This window comes from Corvus hawaiiensis, chromosome 3 (assembly GCF_020740725.1).
Source record: "Corvus hawaiiensis isolate bCorHaw1 chromosome 3, bCorHaw1.pri.cur, whole genome shotgun sequence".
Classification (NCBI taxonomy): Eukaryota; Metazoa; Chordata; class Aves; order Passeriformes; family Corvidae; genus Corvus; species Corvus hawaiiensis.
In genome coordinates this window covers 86,361,721-86,381,794 of record NC_063215.1, presented here as the reverse complement: position 1 = coordinate 86,381,794, position 20,074 = coordinate 86,361,721, and the positions used below count along the sequence as shown (strand labels likewise).

General features: G+C 51.6%; 1 protein-coding gene across 1 annotated transcript; it reads left to right on the top strand.

Moving 5' to 3' along the window:
* Nucleotides 1-8,067: 8,067 nt before the first annotated feature.
* Nucleotides 8,068-19,822, top strand: TCTE1 (t-complex-associated-testis-expressed 1). The gene is made up of 5 exons (XM_048296715.1): nt 8,068-8,286; nt 12,355-12,613; nt 15,117-15,685; nt 16,758-17,207; nt 19,100-19,822. Exons 2-5 carry the CDS (start codon nt 12,430-12,432, stop codon nt 19,274-19,276), a joined length of 1,380 nt encoding a protein of 459 aa, XP_048152672.1. The 5' UTR covers nt 8,068-8,286; nt 12,355-12,429; the 3' UTR covers nt 19,277-19,822.
* Nucleotides 19,823-20,074: the final 252 nt, after the last annotated feature.

Sequence of the window (20,074 nt, the reverse complement as noted above, 5' to 3'; positions counted from 1 at the left end):
TTATAAGCACCATCAATAATTAAGAAGCTGCCTGCCTGCCTGCTTGTTTCAGCTGCAGTGTTGACAGAGGCATTTCTGACATTTCCTGGCTCAGCCTGGCTGCTTTGCTCACTTGGGCTTTTAATTTTCTTCCCCTGCCTTGTTAGAAGCACAGGAATCACCCACCTGGAACAGACCGGACATCCAGAGAGCCAGGAGAGTTTCCTGCTGGAGCTGCTTGCCCCAAGAGTGACCCAAGAGTTGCTGGCTTTCACAGCACTGCAGCAGCAGGATGAGCTGGGATGTCTGGGGTGTCCCCACCATGGGCACCACCACTCCCTGCCAGAGGGAGGGTCTGGGAGAAGAGACCCCCCTGTCCACATCTGAGGGCCATGGAGCTCGCACACTGGCATTTCTTTGTTGAAAAGACAGCAAGTGAGGGCTCTGCAGCTGGGGTTCCTGCCCTGGGGGAGCAGCATCACCCCGGGCACTCAGCCAGGGAGATGGAAGAAGAAGAGACCCACCAAGCAGTGCAGCCAAAAACCACAGCTGAGCAGGATGAGTTGGCCCTAGCAGGCAGAGCCACAGGCCTTGCAGTAGAGGGGGACAGCTGGACTTAGAAGCAGGGATGGAAAGGAGGGAGGAAGCACCACAAGGCATAACCCAGGGACAGACGAGGCACAGAGGCAGCAGCTGGGCTTGGCACATTGCTGGCACTGCAGAAGCCCTTGGGAACACTCCAGGTTGTTCCTTGTGGGTTCAAAAGCACCCTGCAGGCATCAGGCAATCTCTGACCCCTGAACAAATCCTCAGATGCAGGGTTTCCAGACAGCCTGGTTCAGCAGCTGCAGGCACAGCCTGCAGCATGTCAGCCCAGCTCCTTTGCCAGTGTAATCCGGATGCAGCGATGGGGCACAAGAGGGAAGCGCAGTGGTTCTCCCTGAGCTGCCCTGCAGTGCTGCTGGACACGGCAGAGACTTTCAGGGAGGCAGTGGCAGAGAGTTGGAGCAGGGGGCATCTGGCAGCGGGCACCCAGCTCCCCACAGCACACAGCAAGATGCTTTGGGGCCCTGCTCCACCAGCCTCGCCCTGAAAGGGAACACCAAGGGGACTGTGGCTCTGCCATGGCCCCCAGCCCCTGCAGTGAGGCCAGGGAGTGCCCGGGAGCTGGGTGCAGCAGCAGGAAGCAGATCTGTCACAGAGCATGGCTCCGGAGGGAAAGTGATGGCAGCTGGCAGCTCCACAGCTCCACCGGTGCTGGGCTCCGCTGGGTTGGGAAGAGGGCACCAAAGGACAGTGCCGACTCAGCAGCCCTTGGCTGTCCTACCCCATCAGCGTCCAGCTCCCACCACAGCGACCGCCCCGACATTGTTCTCGCTGTGATGGAGTGAACAGGGCCCCCTCCTGCTCCTGCAAGTTGCCCTACACCAGGCCCTGCAGCTCCTGATACAAGATACATGGAGCTGCTCCTGGGGCACACCAAGGCTCTGAGAGATGGAAAATGTGCCTCCTTCCCCAGGTGCCCCCACCTCCCCAGCCCACACAGCCCAGCTGATCCCCTTCCCACTCCTCTCCTTCTGTGGGTCAGGATCCAGGGAGCATCCCCAGCTCCAAGGGAAGGGGTCTCTACCTGTGAGGCATGTTGGTTGTCTCTCTGCACGGGATATCACAGCCAAGCTGGCCTTGGAGGTAAATAAGGCAAGCAGGGATGTTGCCCTCATTTCAAATATAACCAGGACCATAGACCTCTGAGCTGCTTTCTGGTGGACACACAATGGAAGGAGGCTGCACTGCCTGCCCTGGGGTTTTCATGTGCACTGCCTGTGCTGTAGGACCCGATCCTGCTTCACATCCCTCTAGAGCACCTACAGGCTCACGAGCACTTGGATTTATCTAAATACAGCACAAAAAGGAGAGGTGGAAATTGGGGTAGGGAAGGGAATGACACAGAGTCACAAGTTAAAATGCAAATCATGGACCATCCTGTGGAAAAAAGGGACCATGCAAAACCAATGGATCATCTCCATGAGAGTGCTGGGAAACAGCCTCCCACTAACTCTCATCCCCAGCCTGGTAAGGGAAAAGCTTCACACCTGCTCTGAATGTCGTGAAGTCTGCAACAAGCCCAGACAGGAATAGAACTCACTAACTAGAAGCTTTCCCTCCTCCAATCAAATATGCAGCCAGCTCTCCTCTCCCGCATGGCACCCCAGCCTGGCTCACGCGCCCGCTGCCAGGTTTGTCGAGTGCTGATGCCTCCATGTCACAGAGCCCTGCAGCCAGCAGCCATGTGGACAGGGCAGGGCAGAATGTGACCAGCACAACTGAGGGAAGCTGGCCACAGCAAGGACACAACAGCACCCCATCCACCAGGAATTGAGGAGGAGGGCTAGCAACATCTTGGCGTTTCTGTATTAACTACCTCCCTCATGACCTGCCCTCTTGCAGCATGATGCATCTCATATCTTCCGTGCATGTCTCCTCCTGGACTCTGCTAAGGGATGTGTCTTCCACATCCCCTCCGAGGAGCTGAGCGACAGCAACCTGGCAGTGAGGAGACACATGCTCCAGAGACAGGACCTGTGGGGATTGCTGTGACACAGTAGTGACAGCAGAGACCCTAGAGCCCAGGCATTGCTAATGGAGATGCCCATCCCTGAGTATCAAGAAGAACCAGGAAAAAGTGCCAGAGTCCCTCCAGGAAAGGAGGGATTACTCAAGGGGCCAGCCAGTTCTGAGCCAAAAGCAGCAGACACTGTGCTAATGCAGCTATCTGAAGCAGAAAGGCTGGGAATATCTGAGCACATCCTTCCCAAGTTCCTTTTGCTGTCCAAACACAGCCCCATGCTCCCAGCAGAGCTCACAAACAGGGTGTTTCTGCTGCCCACAGCCTCTGTGACCCACTTTCTGGTAGGAGAGTTGCTCTGCTTTTCCCCTCCTCCTCCTCATTTCAATATAGGGGGCCTGGGCACTTGTCCTGCCCAAGAGGAGCTTGCTAAACTTTCAGACCTGCAGACCTGCACCTACCCTTGCAGCCAGTTACCCAGTGCTGGTGAGCAACCCCAGACAAACAAGAAATTTTCCAACAAGAAAGGACGGAAGCAGGGCCAGGGGAGCATGGAGGAAGCAGTGGCTGTGGCTGTGTCCCCGGCATCGGTTGTTAGTTATAACACAGAGCTGGGCACAGAGAGGAGCTTCAGAGTAGGTCCTCTCTTCCCTGGCACCCCTTGCTCCAGGGTTGTGCCAGGATGTCCCATGTCAATCCCACCACAACTGGGGCTGAAGACCACAGAAGCTGGCACAAACACGGCAGCCTGAAATCTGGCAGTGCTGGTTCTCTGTCTCTTTTCCGTAGATTGAAGGGTGGAGAGAAAGGGAGGGGAGCCTGGCACAGCTCCTTCCTGAGCCTAGAGGGCCATCTGGCACTTGGATGTAACACAAGGGGCTGAGTGGGAGTCAGCAGAGGGACTTGGAACTTCTGGTCTGACGTTGGAGGGATCTCAGAGAGAGGGAAAAAGAAAGGGCTCCAGAAGCAAGGGGCAGGGGTTTGCAAATGGGAACCAGTAGGACCGTGGGCACAGATCCTGCCTGCAGGAAGCTTTTTTTGATTCAGTCAAGAAAACATATGATCTGGAAAAAAAAAATAATTAAAAACTAAGAGGCAAATAAACTGTCTTGCCTGGGAAGTTTCAGCTTGGCAAGATGGCACAGCCTTTTTCCTCTCTCCCTGCTGCAAGCAGCAAGGGTCAGTGAAGGGAAGGGGTTCCCATGGTGGACAGTGTTACCAGCTGCTAAGCCGAACCAAGTGAGGAAAAATCTAAGTTTTCAGGGAGCAGTACGGATACACTGAGGCACTGTGGCTGTTCAGGTGGGCAGGACAGCACAGAGGTGGGGTTAGTGAAGTGCAGCCTTAGCAAGCATCTTGGGCAAACACTAATGCAGAGGATGTCCTGCCCAGAGCCAGAGTCTGGGACGTACAAGAAAGATTTAACAGCCATCTACATTTGCTTCCATCTACTTGGAGGTGATTCCTAGGAGGCACAGTCTCCCAGTAGATGGAGAAGACCTCCTGCACTATTTATGCAGTGTTTTTGAAGTAACCTGAATGGAGGAAACCTTCCACCTTTAGAGTTCAGGCCAGAGGTGCAGTGGTGTGAGAAGAACAAAACCACCCCCCTCGTGCAGATCATATCCTGATTGACCCTACGGCAGCTAGACTGTGCCCTGTGGGAGATGGGGGCAAAGTCGAGGAATATTCTGGGACTGGTTTTACACCAGCAAGGGAGGAAGGATACCTCTTTTCACAAACCTTGGGGTGATGCACGATGATGGGGATGCCAACCATAGCACAGGCCAAATCCCCTGATTATTCCCCCGTTTTGTTTCTTTAATTAATCTCAAAGAGAGAGCATCCAAGCCACCCGCACCCTCAGCCTGGGGTGGGATCCTTTATCTCACCCCCCACGGGGCTCCTGTGTGCCACTGGAAAGGCCAGGCTGAGGGGAGCTGCTGCAGCCTGTCAGCTGGTGGGCTCTGCCTCCTGCCCTGTGCCCAGCATCCACAAGCAAGGCTGGTGGGATGTCCCGGGGAGATGATCCTCCACTCCTGCTGTCAATCTTTGCTCCCCACAGAACCAGTGCAGGCAGCAGATGGGTTGGTCTCTCCCTGCCAGCACAGGCAAGGGGGCTGGAAGGTAGGAGGTAGAACCAAATCCAGTCTCATTAAGGGTAATTACCATTCATCCCAGGAAGCAGTAGGAAAAAGAGCCCACGTTCTCCCCATCTATTAATAGCTGTCAGCAGCTGCATGGTTCCTGCTGGGACCCAGGGAGAGCAGAAAGCTTTGGGAGAGCAGCAGCACAGAGAGCATCCTTCTCACCCATCCTTCAGCACTGGCTGTACAGGGGCAGTTTTCCTCCTTCCAGGATGTGATTTGTTTTGCTGCTTCCCCCAGGACTTCAGGAACTGCTAGCTGCTTGTAAGCAGTGTTTTTCAGCAAGAGCTGCAGGGAGCCAGCCAGAGGAAGGCCTGGAAATAGAGCTTTGGAGCCAGTTCCTGCTCCTCAGCATGCTCAATTTTCTGAGTCGCGCCCAGTTTTGGCAATTTCTGTGCTCCTCATTGAAAGGGTAGAAGCCATTCATGAAAGAGGACTCCACCAGTGCCAAGGACAAACCTTGGCTCCTACCCTAATGAATCCCTTTGGTGTCAGGCAGACATCAAACACCAATGGGCTCCTCTCAAACCTGACCTTCAGCTGTGCCCATGGTTCTTCCCCACGGAGAGATGAACCACATCTGACAGATGGAGGTTACCTTGCTAGGGGCATCAGCTAGAGAGGCTGCCCCACATGGAGTACAGGACTCAAATGAAATTACATCCTGGACTGGTTTGGTGACTTCTGGCCATCATGGTGTGATGTGAGGACACAGGGGGCTGCAGGAGATGCTCTAGCAGAGCTGACCAGGAGGACATGTGCACAGAGAGGGGTTTTTTCCACTCCTTCTACCTCCAGCTGCCACTGCAAACAAACAGCCTGCTACTTGCTGTGGGCAGAAAGCTCACCAGACATGTTCCTGCAGTCCCTGAGGAGACAGCTGGTGCTGGTGCCACTGGAGAGAAGAAGAGAGGGAGAGAAGGAGAGAAGAAGAGGGAGAGAGAGAGGGAAAGAGAGAGGGAGAGGGAGAGGGAGAAGGAGAGGGAGAAGAGAAGTGCTTGGCTGCAGGGTGTGTTGGTGGCTGGGCAAAGCCAGGGAGGATAACGTTTCTAGCCCATCATGCTGGGACACTAAAAAAGGTTGTCACCCTACAGCCATAGCTCTGTTTCCAAAACAGCACCTGAACCTTCACATTAGCAGCAGAAGATGCCCTGTGGGATATGTTCCTCCGACACAAGGCACTGCAGGACCTGGCTTCTGTCCAATTTATTTGTTGTGATATGAGGTTTGACTGTTGTTACACTGTCTTCCGACTCCAGGCAAAGCTGGCAGAGCTGATAATGCACAACACCATCACAGGTGCTCTCTGGGGGAAATCTGAGACCTGGCAGCTGGAGGGATACGGAGGGCACCTGGGGTCTGCTGGTAGGACATTGCTTTAGTCACTAGGACCAGGAAGCAGCACCTTCCCTCATCCCACTCTCAGATGTCAGCAGTGGGGATAGGAATGGATGCAGTGTTTTACGCTGCATCCCTACTCCACAGCATTTAAGGAGCAGCTGCCACTGCACACCCCACTGGGAACAGCACTGATGTCTACACTCCTTGTGACAACAGACCATAATATTGGGCACTGTTGTCTCTGGGAATCAATGACTGGGCAGACTCCATGGGACCATGAAGTGTCCAAAACATGACATTTGCATTATATTAGCTGTGAGGTGGGCTAAAAACCTCAGTGTTGATGGTTTGCTGAAGGCTCAGCTCAGAAATTGATCATTGTTATGCAGGCAACTCAGGGGGGCTATTTCTCTGGATCTGGGTTGGCTATCTCCTTTGCAGTTCAGGAGTCTGGCCAAATGTGTACATGGAAATCACTGCAAGAGAAAATATATCTAGTTTTATGTTGCTCTCATTTCTGCTTTTCAAGGTCTCAAAAGCCCTGGAGATGTGTTCCCAGGAGTAACGTGGCCAGTGTGAGGCCAGCGTTTGTGAAGGGCTTTACAAGGCTTCTGACACCCCCACTGTGTTCAACACCAGCTTGACTCACAGGTGCTGTCACTGTCTTCTGGGGAGCTGAGTGACAGAATCAGGCCACACCTAGAAAAAGAAGTACATTGCTGCCAAGGTCTAACTTCCCATCTTTGAAACTCACAAAGGAAGCCTCAGAGTCTTGACCCTTTTTGTTTTCAATCTATGCCTCTTTGCATTTACTGTTTTGTTGCTGAGCCTTTTGGGTGATCTGGGATCATGTTTTTAATATCTTCTTCATGACCAGGAGGTAAATTTTATATGAAAGTCAGCACAGCTTCCTAAAACTGCCAGCTATTATGGGACTTGCAGGACTATCATGAGAGCTGGCACCAGTGTTATGTATGCTCCCACAGGGCACAGGCTGGCTGCACTCCTCTTGTGCCCGCTACTGAGTGCATCAGCATTCCAAAGAAGTAGAAGAAAGACACGTTTCAGGCTGGCAAATACTACAGTGCTTAGATATGGGAAAGAGGAGATGCATGTTTTCATCCCTTTGTTTACTCTGTATATTCCACAGCACGGTATGTGCCTTGATGAAGGTTCTGGTCTTTCCCCACCTCTGTAGAGGATGCTCAATGGCAGAATGAAAAAAAAAACAGGTCAAGGAGAAGAGACAAACATGCAGCAGATGGACCAAGATCTTCTTGCCATCAGTGGAGTTCTCAGATTTGCTTTCCTCCCCCTCAGACCTGCCTATGATATCATTCTGCCACAAAATATGAGGCCTTGAAGCAAGCCCATTTTAGGCACAGACAGCGTACCTTTAGCAATACAAACATGCAAGGAAACAGGTATCTCGAGGACAACGATGTATTCACCCTTTGAACACTGCCTGGTACCGAACCATTCACAATACATACCTTGCCCCATTCTTTCCATGATGCCATGGTGTCACAGCAGCTGCTGTTGCTGCAGGAGCGTCCGGGACTTCGGCAAGTGCCCCCCCACCCCGCCCAGCACTCGTGGAGCGTGGTGGTGAGCTCACACATCTCCTCCGTGCTGGAAAAGGGAGCCGGCACTAACTCTCAGCAGCTGCAGCGGGGCGTGGTGACGGGCTGCGCCATCCCAAATCCCGTCCCTCTGCCTTCCTGGCGGTTCTTGCCGCCCCGCAAGCCCTGGCAGTGGGCAGGCCGTGTGGCAGCGGCCGCGGAGCACCGCGCCCTGCGTAGGCTTGGCCCGGACCCGGCCACGAGCCCCGCTCGCCACGAGCCCCGCTCGCCACGAGCCCCGCTCGCCACGAGCCCCGCTCGCCACGAGCCCCGCTCGCCACGAGCCCCGCTCGCCACGAGCCCCGCTCGCCACGAGCCCCGCTCGCCACGAGCCCCGCTCGCCACGAGCCCCGCTCGCCACGAGCCCCGCTCGCCACGAGCCCCGCTCGCCACGAGCCCCGCCCCGGCAACGGCCGCGTCCGTGGAGACAGCGGCGGTGGCGAGCGCGGGGGCCGGGCTGGCCCTGGTCCCGTTCCCTGCCCCGCAGCAGCAGGACAGAGCCGGCAGCCGAGTCCCCAGGCCCAGGGGTCGGGAGGGACCCTCGCGTTTGACGCCCCGGTGCTCTCGCCGCGTTGCCGGGGCTGGGGGCACCCAGTGCCGGTGGCCGGGCTCTTCCCCCGGCAGTTCGCAGGTCTGATTCGTAACGAAGCGGCCGCGCTAAGGGGTTTTCTTCCCTCTCGGGGTCTCTGGAGAAGAGCTTGGCTGGCAGGGGGGAGCGCAGGGCCCGCATCCCATGGAGCTGGGCTGGGGGGGCTGGCGGGGGCCGCGGCGTTCAGCAGCATCCAGGCGTTCTCCGCGGCCGGGGCGGTGGGCAGTGCTCAGGCCCGAAAGGGCTTTCGTTTTTCTGACATCCCACTGAGGCAGTGGCTCTTCCCAGATCATGCTAAGAGAGATAGATCCAGGACCAGTTTTGGCCCTTCACACCGCCTGGATTACAGCAGTGACATTAACCAAATTCCCAAATGGCCAGCTGGCCTCACTCTGCCCAATCTCCCATTACAGACAAATTTCATTATATCTGAAGCTAAATAGATTCCTCATTTGGTCCTTTTTTTTTTTTTTTTTTTTTAACTCACTTAAAGCTCATTGCAGTGTCTCAACCCCTGGATTAGCCTGCAACATGGTGTCCTAATGCACACTTAGCATTAGGCTTTGGAAGTGCCACAGAGCATGGCAAGTCCCCACAGGTGTCAGTGGGATCAGTGGTGTTAGCCAGACTCAGGCTGGCTTGCCTGGACTGCAGGTAACAGCACAAAGGCCAGCACACCTGCAGAACAACTGGCATTTTCAGGGTGCTGCTGCAGCGGCATAAGAGCTTCCTCAATTAATGGGCAGATGGAGCTTCAGTGCAAATGCAATCTTGGCTGGAGCATAACCACCCTCAGAAATAATTTATCCTGCTCTTACAAACTCTCCAGTAAACACAGTGTTTACAGTTGTTCCATTTATTGGGTCTCTGTAATGCTGGTAGGAGCATCAGCCAAAGGTCACCAGTTTCCATGCAGCTCTTCTTTTTTGGTCTCTCTGGGATTTGGTGTTAATGAAAAGAGCAAAAATCTTTTAGTTCCAGATCAAAACAAGTTCAGCTGAAGAAGGTTTGTTAGGCATGTTAGTAGCAGCATAATTTGATTGTGTCAGTAGGTTTCTGTTCAGTTCTGTTCAGTTTCTGTTCAGTCAGTTCCTCCTGGGGAAAGGAAGTGTGATTTCCTTTATTTTTTTAAGAAGTTCTAGCATTATTTACTTTTCAGTCTGATCTGGGTGTTAAATGACAAAACCTGGGAATTTACTACATGGTTCCATTCATTGTATATCATCTAATAAATCTTTTTTAGGATAGGTGACTGATAGAGCAGGTGGGAAGGAGCGTGCGTTAACGCTGTTGGCTTGGTTTATTGACAGTGAATTACAGTGCTTCCCGGTGTTTAAATACGTGCTTAGCAAACCTGGCTCTGGAAACTGGCTTGGTGTGTCAGCTCTGGCTGGGTGAGACTCCTGCAGCCAAGGCAGAGAGGGTGTGCAGTGAAGGAGGCCCTTCCACTGGTGGTGAGGGCACCTGGCAGGTGTGTTCACCATGCTGGCGTGGTGGCAATGGATATACTGGGAGCAGTGGCTCAGTGTCAGACTTGGCACCACAGGCATGGGGTTGATCTGGATGCTTTGCAGCCTTGTTCCTGTTGGCCTTATAGTGAATGACAAGTAGGGATGGTGGAGTCAGCTGAGCTGGCTTGTTCTGGGGCTCAGATCAAGGGAAAGCTTCTCAGCAGCCTGGACAGCTCTGCCTCAGGGCAGCTGTGTCTCCTGCCTTGACTCTTGGAGCCCACTCAGCAGCTCTGCATGTGCCATGGGTTACCTACCCTCTGAAAATCAACCTGCCTTCAGTAAGCAGGCAATCGGATCATCTGCTGGAACAGACAGGGAATAATCCTAGGCCACCAATGCTGCACTGGCTCCCCCCAACAGCTGGCCTTTAGTGATTGTTTCCAAAAGGTCAGGAAAGCCATCAGAAGCTCCAATTAGCTGTGATTGGCCTGGGGGACAAAATGATACAGATGCTTTTTGAATAGGACAAAGGACTGAGCAAGGAGAAAACAATTTTCCCAGTCACTTCTATTAATGCCACCTCACTGCCTTCTAGCTGTGTTTTGCCCTTCCACTGAAGTCCATCAAGCACCAGGAGCTGGTTTTCAGCTGTGTTAATGTGCTGTGGAGAATCAGGCCTCTTCTCTTCCCCCTGAAAGGTGGCCCATCGTCGTAGCACCTTCCTTAGGGCATGAGGAGCTTTGCAGGGAAAGGACTCCCAGTCTATCCTCACAGCTGCCTATCACTCATTCCTTCTCCTTCCACATCCACCCTTCTTCAGATCAGGCTCCCTTTTTCTACAGCCTTTACCTTTGTCATCTGTACACCACTGCCTCCCAGGAAATACAGCCTCCCTGCCCTTGGCACCCTTCCTCCTCCTGCTCTAGGCCAGAGAATGCCCTGCCACTGCCATCTCCACCCTTTCCTGACTGTCACTCTCAGGCCTGCCTCAAGTGCATTTCAAGAAGCCTTTGCTGACATATTTGCAGCATGAATCATTTGCTCCTCTCCTCTAGACCTCAGCATTTCACAGATCTCCTCTCTTTCTTCTTTTGCAGGCCCTTCCTCAGACGCCTTTTGGAGGGGGAAGGAGCAGAGGGAATAACACTAGCAAAGCCAGCTCCAAAGCTTTCAGGGAGAGAGAGGGCAGTGCTGACAGAAGCTGGGAAGGCAGAGGTGAAGGGAGCAACCTTGTGCAGGAGAAGGAAGGACTAAAATGGTTCGTCTAGGGACCACTGTGTGGGTCACATCCCTCACAAAGGAGCTGGTTGGGATCAAACCATCCTTCAGGTGAGGGATATGGTGGCCAAAGATACTACATGGCAGTTATCCTTCCACAGGATCCTTTGACCCTGTGGTGGTGCAAGGCCACCACTGCCCTGAGGAATCCTCTTGGTCTTTCAGGAAGGTGTTCTCACCTCTGACATTGCCATCCACCTCTGTCTCATGATTCTTTTAGGTCTCCTGCGGCAGGGCAGGGCAGCTCTGGTGAACTGCCCAGCCCTGTGCTGCAGCCATGTTAAGTCCAGTTAGTCCCAGTAAGGATCAGTGTGGGTCTGTATGCCCTGGGGGATGCTCACCAGACCTAAATGCTCTTGTGGAACCCAGAACTCACGTGGATGATTCCTTCCTGGTGTCTTTTCTGCCTCTTTCAGACTGGCTGGTTAGAGAACCATTAGGACTTCCAGGCAATAACCACACATGTGGGATTCTGATGTCTGAGAGTGCAGGCCTTGAGGCTGCAATAGGAAACAGCAAATGGAAAACTTTGGTCTGGGAAAGCTCTGCAAAGTTAATAGGACCAGGCATCCTTCCTTCTGCTCCAGGCTTTTAGCTCATATCTGCTTAGGCTCAGTGTGGTCTGAACAGGTCTGAGCCATCTCATCAGTTAATGGATATTTGGAAGGAGTTCAGCTGGAGAATAATGAAGAAAGCAGGAAAAGAATACACTTATAATGTATTCACCTGTAAAGCATCTGTCTTTAGAGAGTCATTAGAACAGGCATACTGGATCAAAGCAGGGGATAGCTGGCCCAAACACCCATGTCTGACAGTGGCTAGAAACAGACACCTAGAGAAGAGTAGAAAAGCAATGCAAGTGTGTGTTCTTTCCTCCAGCACTCTCCCCACCTCCGGCTGTGTTCAGCTGCTCACTCTGAGCCACATGACTTCTGTGCATTTCATCCTTCTCAAAGGGTTTCTCTTGCATGGACTTTTCCTAGAGTCTGCACAGACTCCTAGCATCCACAACATCCTGTGGCAAGGAATTCCCCAGTTCAGCTGCAGCCTGTATGAAGAACCCTTTGCTTTACACCCAGCTCCTGCCATCTTCCCCTATTACTTTTATTGGAAAGACAGTAAACAATCAATTCCCGTCCATCCTCTTCAACAATACTCTGAATTAGCACCACGTTATTATCTCCTTATTGCATGTGGTGCCTAGAGACCTCTTTGCACAGGGCAGGGTATAAAGATGAGGCTGAGTAATAGTTGTTTGGCTGCAGTGCTTCCAGCCCAAAGCAGAGGAGGCAGGCAAAGGTCAAGTGCGTTACAGGACAGCAGTGTGAGCTGACCATTCTTATTGCTGGCTTCTTTCTAAAGCTGCCTTTTTCTTTTGCAGGCAGACACGTGGTGGTGACTCTCTCAAGGAATTTTCCCCTCGCTTCTCCTGAAGGAGAACTACGTCCTGAGCAGGATGCAGCAGCCAGCAGCTGGTGACAAGAGCACAGCCATTCCCCCATCATGTCCACCTCAGGCCAACCTCACTGATGGCTCATTCTATACACGCCGCTGCATCACTGAGGATCCCAGTTGGTCCCTGGTCACTGTCCCCCACCTCACTGAGCTCTGCATCCAGCACATCATTCACAATTTCGAAAGTAAGTGGGAGCACATTTACTCTAGGGCACATGGAGAGAGAGAGGGTCAGTCCCAGAGAGCAGAGGGTCAACAAGGCAGGCAGATGCATCTGAAAGGCAGAGTGTGGCACCCAGCCCTGCCAAAGGAACAGATGGGGAGAAATATCCCCTTGGGCAGCCAGTTAAACAAACTGTTTAGTTGCTAAGTATGCACTTGTATACTCCAGTGATGGCTGTAGTCCTCTGGGCTGCTGTCCAGGATGGGACTCTGTCCTGACCTTGTTCTATCACATCTTCTTCCATCCATGCTCTTTTGGACTCACCTCAACCATGACCAGGGCTGTGGAGTTGCTGTTTCCTGCTCTTGATTCATATACACATTAGGGCAGCGCTCGAGGATGGAGCCCTGTACTGAGTGCTGTACAAAGAGATGGAGAATTGCTCCCTGCCCAGAGGAGCTATCATCTCAGTACTGTACTCACAGGCTCAGCCCTCCTCCATGGCTTTTGGTGGTGATGTGACAAGTTATATCCTCAGGCAGGGAATGTGCTTTTGAAGCAGGTGGACTGATGAAACACAGCAAAACAGAAGAAGCATATCTCGTCTGAGAACTGACTGGGAGGGGGAAAAAAGGGCCTACCTGTCTTTTTGGCTGACTCAGTGAAGTGGCAGCAAAGACCAAAGATAGTTTTAAGGCAATGTCCACACTGGGACTGTAAGACAGTACAGAGGAGCTCAGTGCTGCCTTATGCCAGGAGCTGATGGTACTTGAGGGTCTGTGTGGAGGGCTGGGAGCCCTTAGCACAAGAGCCCTCTGCTCTCCCTTGGAGAAGAGAGGTCTGAGGGCAAGATGATCTTCCCCAGAGATAAGCAACCTTCCTCTGGGTCATGGCGAGAAAGTGAACCACCCCCAGCATGCCTTGTTTCTATATGGTGATAGCCTGAACCCAGTTGACTAGTTGATTTCTACCCCACCCCCTGCCTACCCCATATAACCTCTGCCCCCTAGCCCTGATGTAGGCAGCCTTGTCCCTAGCCACCCCTTCACAGGGGCTGCTGGACAATAAAGGCTACCTCTGGGGAACTGCTGTAAAAGGCTCCTGTCTCTCTGTCCCCGAGTTCGCCTTCGGTGATTTCACAAAGAGCTGAATCACAAGAGCTGGAATCACTTGTAGCTGAGAAATCGCTACACTTGCTGAAATCACCTGCTGCCCAGGGAGGCCTGCCACCACTCCTGGAAGAGTTGTTCCTTGCAGGACACTGCTCCTGGAAGAGTTGTTCCTTGCAGGACACGCTTTCTAGGAAGGTCGTGGCACACCGGGTTGCCCATCCCCCGGTCTCCTTGGAAGCAACAGGTCTGAGCTGGGACACCCTTGCAGCCCTATCAGCCTGATCATTCAGTTTAATGCCAAATGCATGGGACCTGCATTGTGCACGCATAAAAGCAGTGTGCTCATTGTCATGGGGACCCTCGTGCTGTTACCTGAGCTGTGAGGCTGCACCTTGCCCACAGTGTGGCCTGAGGGAGCCCGAGTGAAGCTAGTCCAGCCCTGCCCATATGTGTCCCACCTCTGCTTGTGTCGTGGGACTCAGCAGAGAAGGTCACTGCAGTGTCAGCTGTAGGACACTGAAAAATAGACTCCAGGAAGAGGCTGTGGTAAAACTGTCAGTGTTCTTAGGAAGGGAATGCCACAGAAACAGAGGAAATATAAAGCTAACCCCACTTTGTGTTTCATAATCTGGTTTCCCATGCACAGACAGGTCTCTCCACTGATGATTTCTGTTACTCAACACAACTGTGTATACGTAACCAGATATTCATGGTGTGAGTACAAGTGGCTTTTCTCTGGCATTTCTTGTCACAAAGAACTTCTACCAGAAAAGACATCTGAGATTTAGGGCAAGCACTGGGAAAGAGACTCAGGGGAAAGAGTACCTGGGAAAACAGAACTTTTATTTAAACAAGGGGGACCTAAAAGCTAGGAGTATGCCTCAGCAAAAAGGAACAGGAATCAATTTGAGATGAGACCAATGCTTTAGTTAAGATAAATAGGCACAAGGACCTGCATGCAAAGCACACAGTTGTTTTCAAATACTGCTCTTCAATATGCTTAGAAATCAAAAGGGAGAAAGTTCAGCAAATGGCAGGCCAAGCTCTCCTATCTCTGTAAGGCTGAATTAGTTCTCTTGGGAGCAGAATTCCTGCTCTGAATACAAACTGCATTCAAACTAAGTTTAAATAGGGAGCTCGGTTTCTGGCGCAGTTCCCAAATATTATGAGAGTAAACTCAATTACGCTGATGTTTCATTGTAAAAGTTAGAAATCGTATATGGAGATGTACAAATGAATCCTGCATGTCTTCTGCCAGCTTAGCTCTATACTCCAGCCTCTGGCAGCCGAGAAGAGAGCCAGTATCAGCAGAGGGGAGGGCATGGCCACACAGCTAGGGGCCCGGGCAGAACCATAGTGCCAGCAATTGTTCCTACACCCAGACTAACCTCTCATTCTTTTTATCCCTTCCAGAGAACCCTATTTTGAACTATCTTCTGCCTGAGCACCAAAGGAAGGTGGTGGACAGGCTCTCCACCAGCCTTCCACTCACTGTGACTGCCAACATAGTAAGCCATGAGGACTACTGGAAGAGGTGCTGTATCGAGCGCTGGCAAGTGTGTGATGTCTCCAACTATGGAGACAGCTGGAAACGGATGTTCTTTGAACGTCACCTGGAGAACATTCTGAAGTTTTTCATCCCCAGCACCACGGACCCCAAAAAGGTCCTAGAGCTCGTCCCGCTCTGCAAAGGCTATGTGCGGAAACTGGAGATTGATCAGTTCCTGCCACCTGTGCGGGTGGATGAAAAGGAGGAGAGCAATGACCTCGCTGACACAGAGGAGGATGCTAACTTTAATGAGGCCTACACGCATCACTACGACCTGAAAGATCTCATTACTGCTCTCCCTCACCTTGACGAGCTTCATCTCACTTATGGTGTGAAGAGCTGTGGCATGAACTTTGAGTGGAGCCTCTTTAACTTCACTGAGCAGGACTGCTTCAGCTTGGCTGCTGCCGTGAAGATGTGCCATAACTTGAAAGTAATATACCCCAAACTGAACCTAACTCCCTCAGCTAGATCTTCAAATTGCCTGTGCATAGAAATACAGGGACCAGTTTTGCTTGCTGGTAACACCCTTCCTTTTGCAAGTTACAGAGTCTGTCAGAGTGCAGAGATGTTAACCTGCTGGCCTGGTGCTGAGTATCTTGTTCTGCCATGTCCTTGTTAGAACAGGTTGTCAGAGGATCAGTGAGAAAAATACTTGCTCCCACAAAACTTGTTGCTTGTAGCATAAGGGACAGCAGCACTCCACTGTGCTAACTCCTCATGTAGTTCTGGGAGGGAGGAGAGGAAAAGTCCAGAGGGAGCCTTTCATAAGGAATTTTTGGTAGTTTTGCTCAGTAAATACATGTCAGCCTCTCCCAGAGGAGCAAAGACCCCCAAGAAGAGCATGGGGAAACACTCACACTTACCTTAGAGCAATGAGGGATTTTCCTCCTAAGCACTAACAATATCTTCAGCTCTGTGGGAACTGCAGTGCAGATACTCAGCCCCCCCAAAACAGCAACGGGCATTGCTATCCAGAGTGGAGCCAGAGTGAGCTGCATGTACTCCCCACAGATCAGCAGGCTTTGGGAAATATGTCTTCACGGCTTCCAGAAGAGAAATTACCTCTCTTGTGACTATTAAGATGCCCTGGCCACACAGGACATTGCACTGTGGTTACCACTGGTGCACATGTTCATTCAGACAGGTTTGACTGTGAACTGGAGTGGGTTCTGCTGCTAGTTGCTGCAAGCATTTGGACAGCTTTATCTTGCTTTAATTTAGGCCCCAGTGAGAGATCTTTTGCAGTCAGAGGAGGGGAACACGCATTTCCAGGAGACAAATCCTTTTTCCCTAGAATAGGCATGGGACATCAGTGGCATGCCCTGCTTGCTGGAAGTATCTCCCCACTAGGAAAGCAACTACTTGAGCCTGCTAGCTAAAGGTGTCTGAAGTGAAGGGAGATGAATCCTGTCTGGTGGACCATAGGTTTAGCTCCCTGAGGGTTAGGGACAAAGCTCAGTCCAAAGCAAGTGCTTTAGTGACCCTGGGTTTTATGCCCACAGGTTTTCAAGCTGACACGAAGCAAAGTGGATGATGACAAGATCAAGCTCCTGGCCCGTAACTTGCTGGATCATCCTTGCCTGTTGGAGCTGGACTTGTCCCACAATCTCATCAGGGACAACGGGGCACAAGCTCTCGGCAAGCTGATCAGCCACAGCAGATTAGAAACCCTCAATCTGTGTAACAACCAGATCTGTCACCTGGGAGCTCAGGCTCTTGCTCAAGGCCTGGCTGAGAGCTCCACCCTGACCTCCCTGAATCTGCGCCTCAACTTCGTGGAGGACAAAGGCGGGGAGGCGATCGGCCGTGCCCTGCTGACCAACACCAGCCTGAAGTCCCTCCATCTGGGAAGTAATAACCTGTCAGAGCCAACCACTGCAGTGTTCTCCCAGGTCCTGGCTCAGAACACCACTCTGACAAGCATCAACTTCTCATGCAACCACCTGGGGCTGGTAAGAGAAGCCTCTTCTCCCTCCCTCTGTGAGCCTGCGTGGTGGCCTTGCAAAGCAGATGCTGAGCCTGTCTCAAAGCCACAGAGGCAAATGCATCCCTCACTTTGCATTCTTGCTAGGATAACAATCAGTTGTGAGCAGGGAAGAGACTAGCAGATGTGAGGAAGGAGAAGGACATCTTCTGTGCATGAACATGCATTTACCTCACTCGTTACATCTAGCTCTGTTCATAGGGCTGAATCTGTCTTTGAGGCTTTGGGCTTTTGGGCAGAGAGGGGTTTTCTCCCCAGGAAACTGAAAACCAGGAAGCATGTCTGGGAAGAATCACAGACGCTTCGCACACATGAGCGTAGTTAATGATAGGCGGCATGAGATAAGGGTCTCACGCATATCCTCTGTGCTTTGGATCTGCTGTGCCATCTGTCACTCAGCAGCACACAGATAGTGTCACCCTTCCCAGAATTTCTCCTGTCCATCACACGCTCAGAGGAGACTGTTAGAAAATTGGCTTGGTTGTTGAGCTTCTCTAACTCACCCTGCGGCCCTGGAGCGGTGCGGTGGGTCAGGGGTGTCGTGTCTGTGTGCTTGTAAGTGGCTCCTAAAACACAGGCTTACATTTTCTAGACAGAAGAGCATCCACAGATCTTACTACATCCCTAAGAGCTGCAGTATGCAACATGCCCACAAACCAGACCGCTTCTCTTCTGCTGATTAAAAAGAGCTTTAGAAATCTGAAACTAGACAGCCAAAAGCAATCATGCTGGCTTTTAAACTTTCTGCGCTGCCTCAATTATTCTCACTGTCAAATAAAGAGACAGCAAGACCAGCTGTCCCTGCTGGCAGGAAGATTGGCATCAATGTGTTTGACAAGGGTTTTAAAAGGATTTGATGGCAGAAAACCTTTTGTGAGTTCTGAGTTTTATGGTCCGGGATGTGGAAAACCATTTGAGTCTAATGATACAAGGGGGCAAAGGTTGGAAAGGATAGAAGGACTTTTGTTTAGTAAATAATAATCTCTGTGTTTAGCATCTTCCTTCTGATGAGCTCTCCTGTTACCCATTTGTGAAGTTTCATGGCAGCCCAAAAGCTGGCTGGTAGTATTATCTTCGGGAGAATTGGGGGTTTTGCTAGAGATGCATTCAATTCTGACCTCCATACCCCATGAAAAAGAGACCTCTTCCCAGTCCTTTCTGCTCTGCCCTTTTTGGCAAAAGGGCTAAGAGGCAGGGTGTTGGGATGAGGGGACCATCTGGATGGAGGATATGGGGCAGGAGATGTATTTGGTACCTGAAAGAGAACAGCAACAGCAGGAAAAAGTTCAAATTGTCACATCCCTAAATACAGTGCTTCATGGAAGGGGGGGGGAATGTCTCAGAGCGAGTTGCCTCCTTAAGGCTACATCACATTTTCTGTCCCATGCAGGCTGGTCTTAAGTTACATGAGATATTCCCCTCAGGAAAGCCAACCCAGCCTGGGAAATGGCACCCAGGCAGAAAACTGCCAGTACTGGGCCTCTCACCACTGCCAAGATGAGGAGCAGCCTTCTAATCCATTTGTCCCCAGCCAGCAGTAAGCTGGGGGAGCAGACTCCTCTCAGGTTATCATTGCCAGACGTGCTATTAACCAGCCTGAGCCTGAGAACTCCTGACATCGTACCCAGAGGGACTCATTAGCATGTGTCATATCACAGAGAGCTACATAAGGTTACACTCCTCCTCTGCACTTCTGTGAGCAACATTTTGGACGTGGGTGAAGGCCTTTATCCCTTTTGGCACCATCTCATGCACTTCCAACTGACAGCAGCAGAAGTTGCCCTGGGGAGGAGGGAAAAGGAGCAATACACTTCTTTTTTGGATGTCCTCCTTTAACCATCCCCTCTCATCTTTTTGCAGGATGGTGGGAAGCAGCTGCTTGAAGGGCTGGCAAACAACAAGACTTTGACCAAGCTTGATCTCCGCCACACAGAGGTGGAACAGGAGACTGGTTTCCTCATTCACCAAATTGTGTGGGCCAATCGGGAAGCAGCGAGGCTGGGATCTCTGCAGCACCCCACTGCTGAACCCCTCTGAATAAAATGCTCCAGGGAGCAATGAACTTTGGGTGTGCAGTCTTGGAAATACTTTACTTCAGGGTCTTGGTTTTGTTTTTCTAAGAAACACTTAACTTGTGGCTGCCACAGCAGCCTTCCCCAGACCCCCATCATCCAACCTGAGACTTAATTGGAGACAGACATTAGATCTCAAGACACTGTAGTGGCACCACAGAGCAATCTGCCCCTTAAGCCCTCTCTCTCACTGCGCCCTAAATCTCACCTCCTGTGATGCTTTTATATGCTCCAGCAGCAAGCTTTCTTCAGGCAACTGAATATTGTTCCACCTGTAAAGCAGCTAAGATGAAGTCTCTGCCACCTAAATGGTCTAGTCCAGACCTAACTTTAAGGTTTTGCTGAGGAGGATGTGAGAGGCACAGAGGATTGAGGGAATGTTGTTTCTAGTTCCTCAGCAGCTTTTTCTGGCTATTGCTCTGCTCAATAATCTATTTGTATTTATAGTAAAATCTGTCTGGAGTCTGATATGGGTGGTGAACAGTAAATAGAAATAAATTCAATAAATCAAGAGGTCTCACCACCATGGTTTCCTGCTTTGGGTTGCTCTGCTTTTGATCAGTGCTAGCCTGCTTTGCAACAGGTGAATTCCTTACAATCAGATGCTTACCTTACCTACTAGTGCTCTTCTGTGCAAACCTGTCCAAAACAATCTCTGTTCTGCATAACTTCAAGCTAGAGGGGTCCTTTCAGGACTGCTGGCCCACATAGCTCACAAGTTTGAAACAGTGCAGCTTCCTTGGGCTTGGAGCAAAACGGAGCA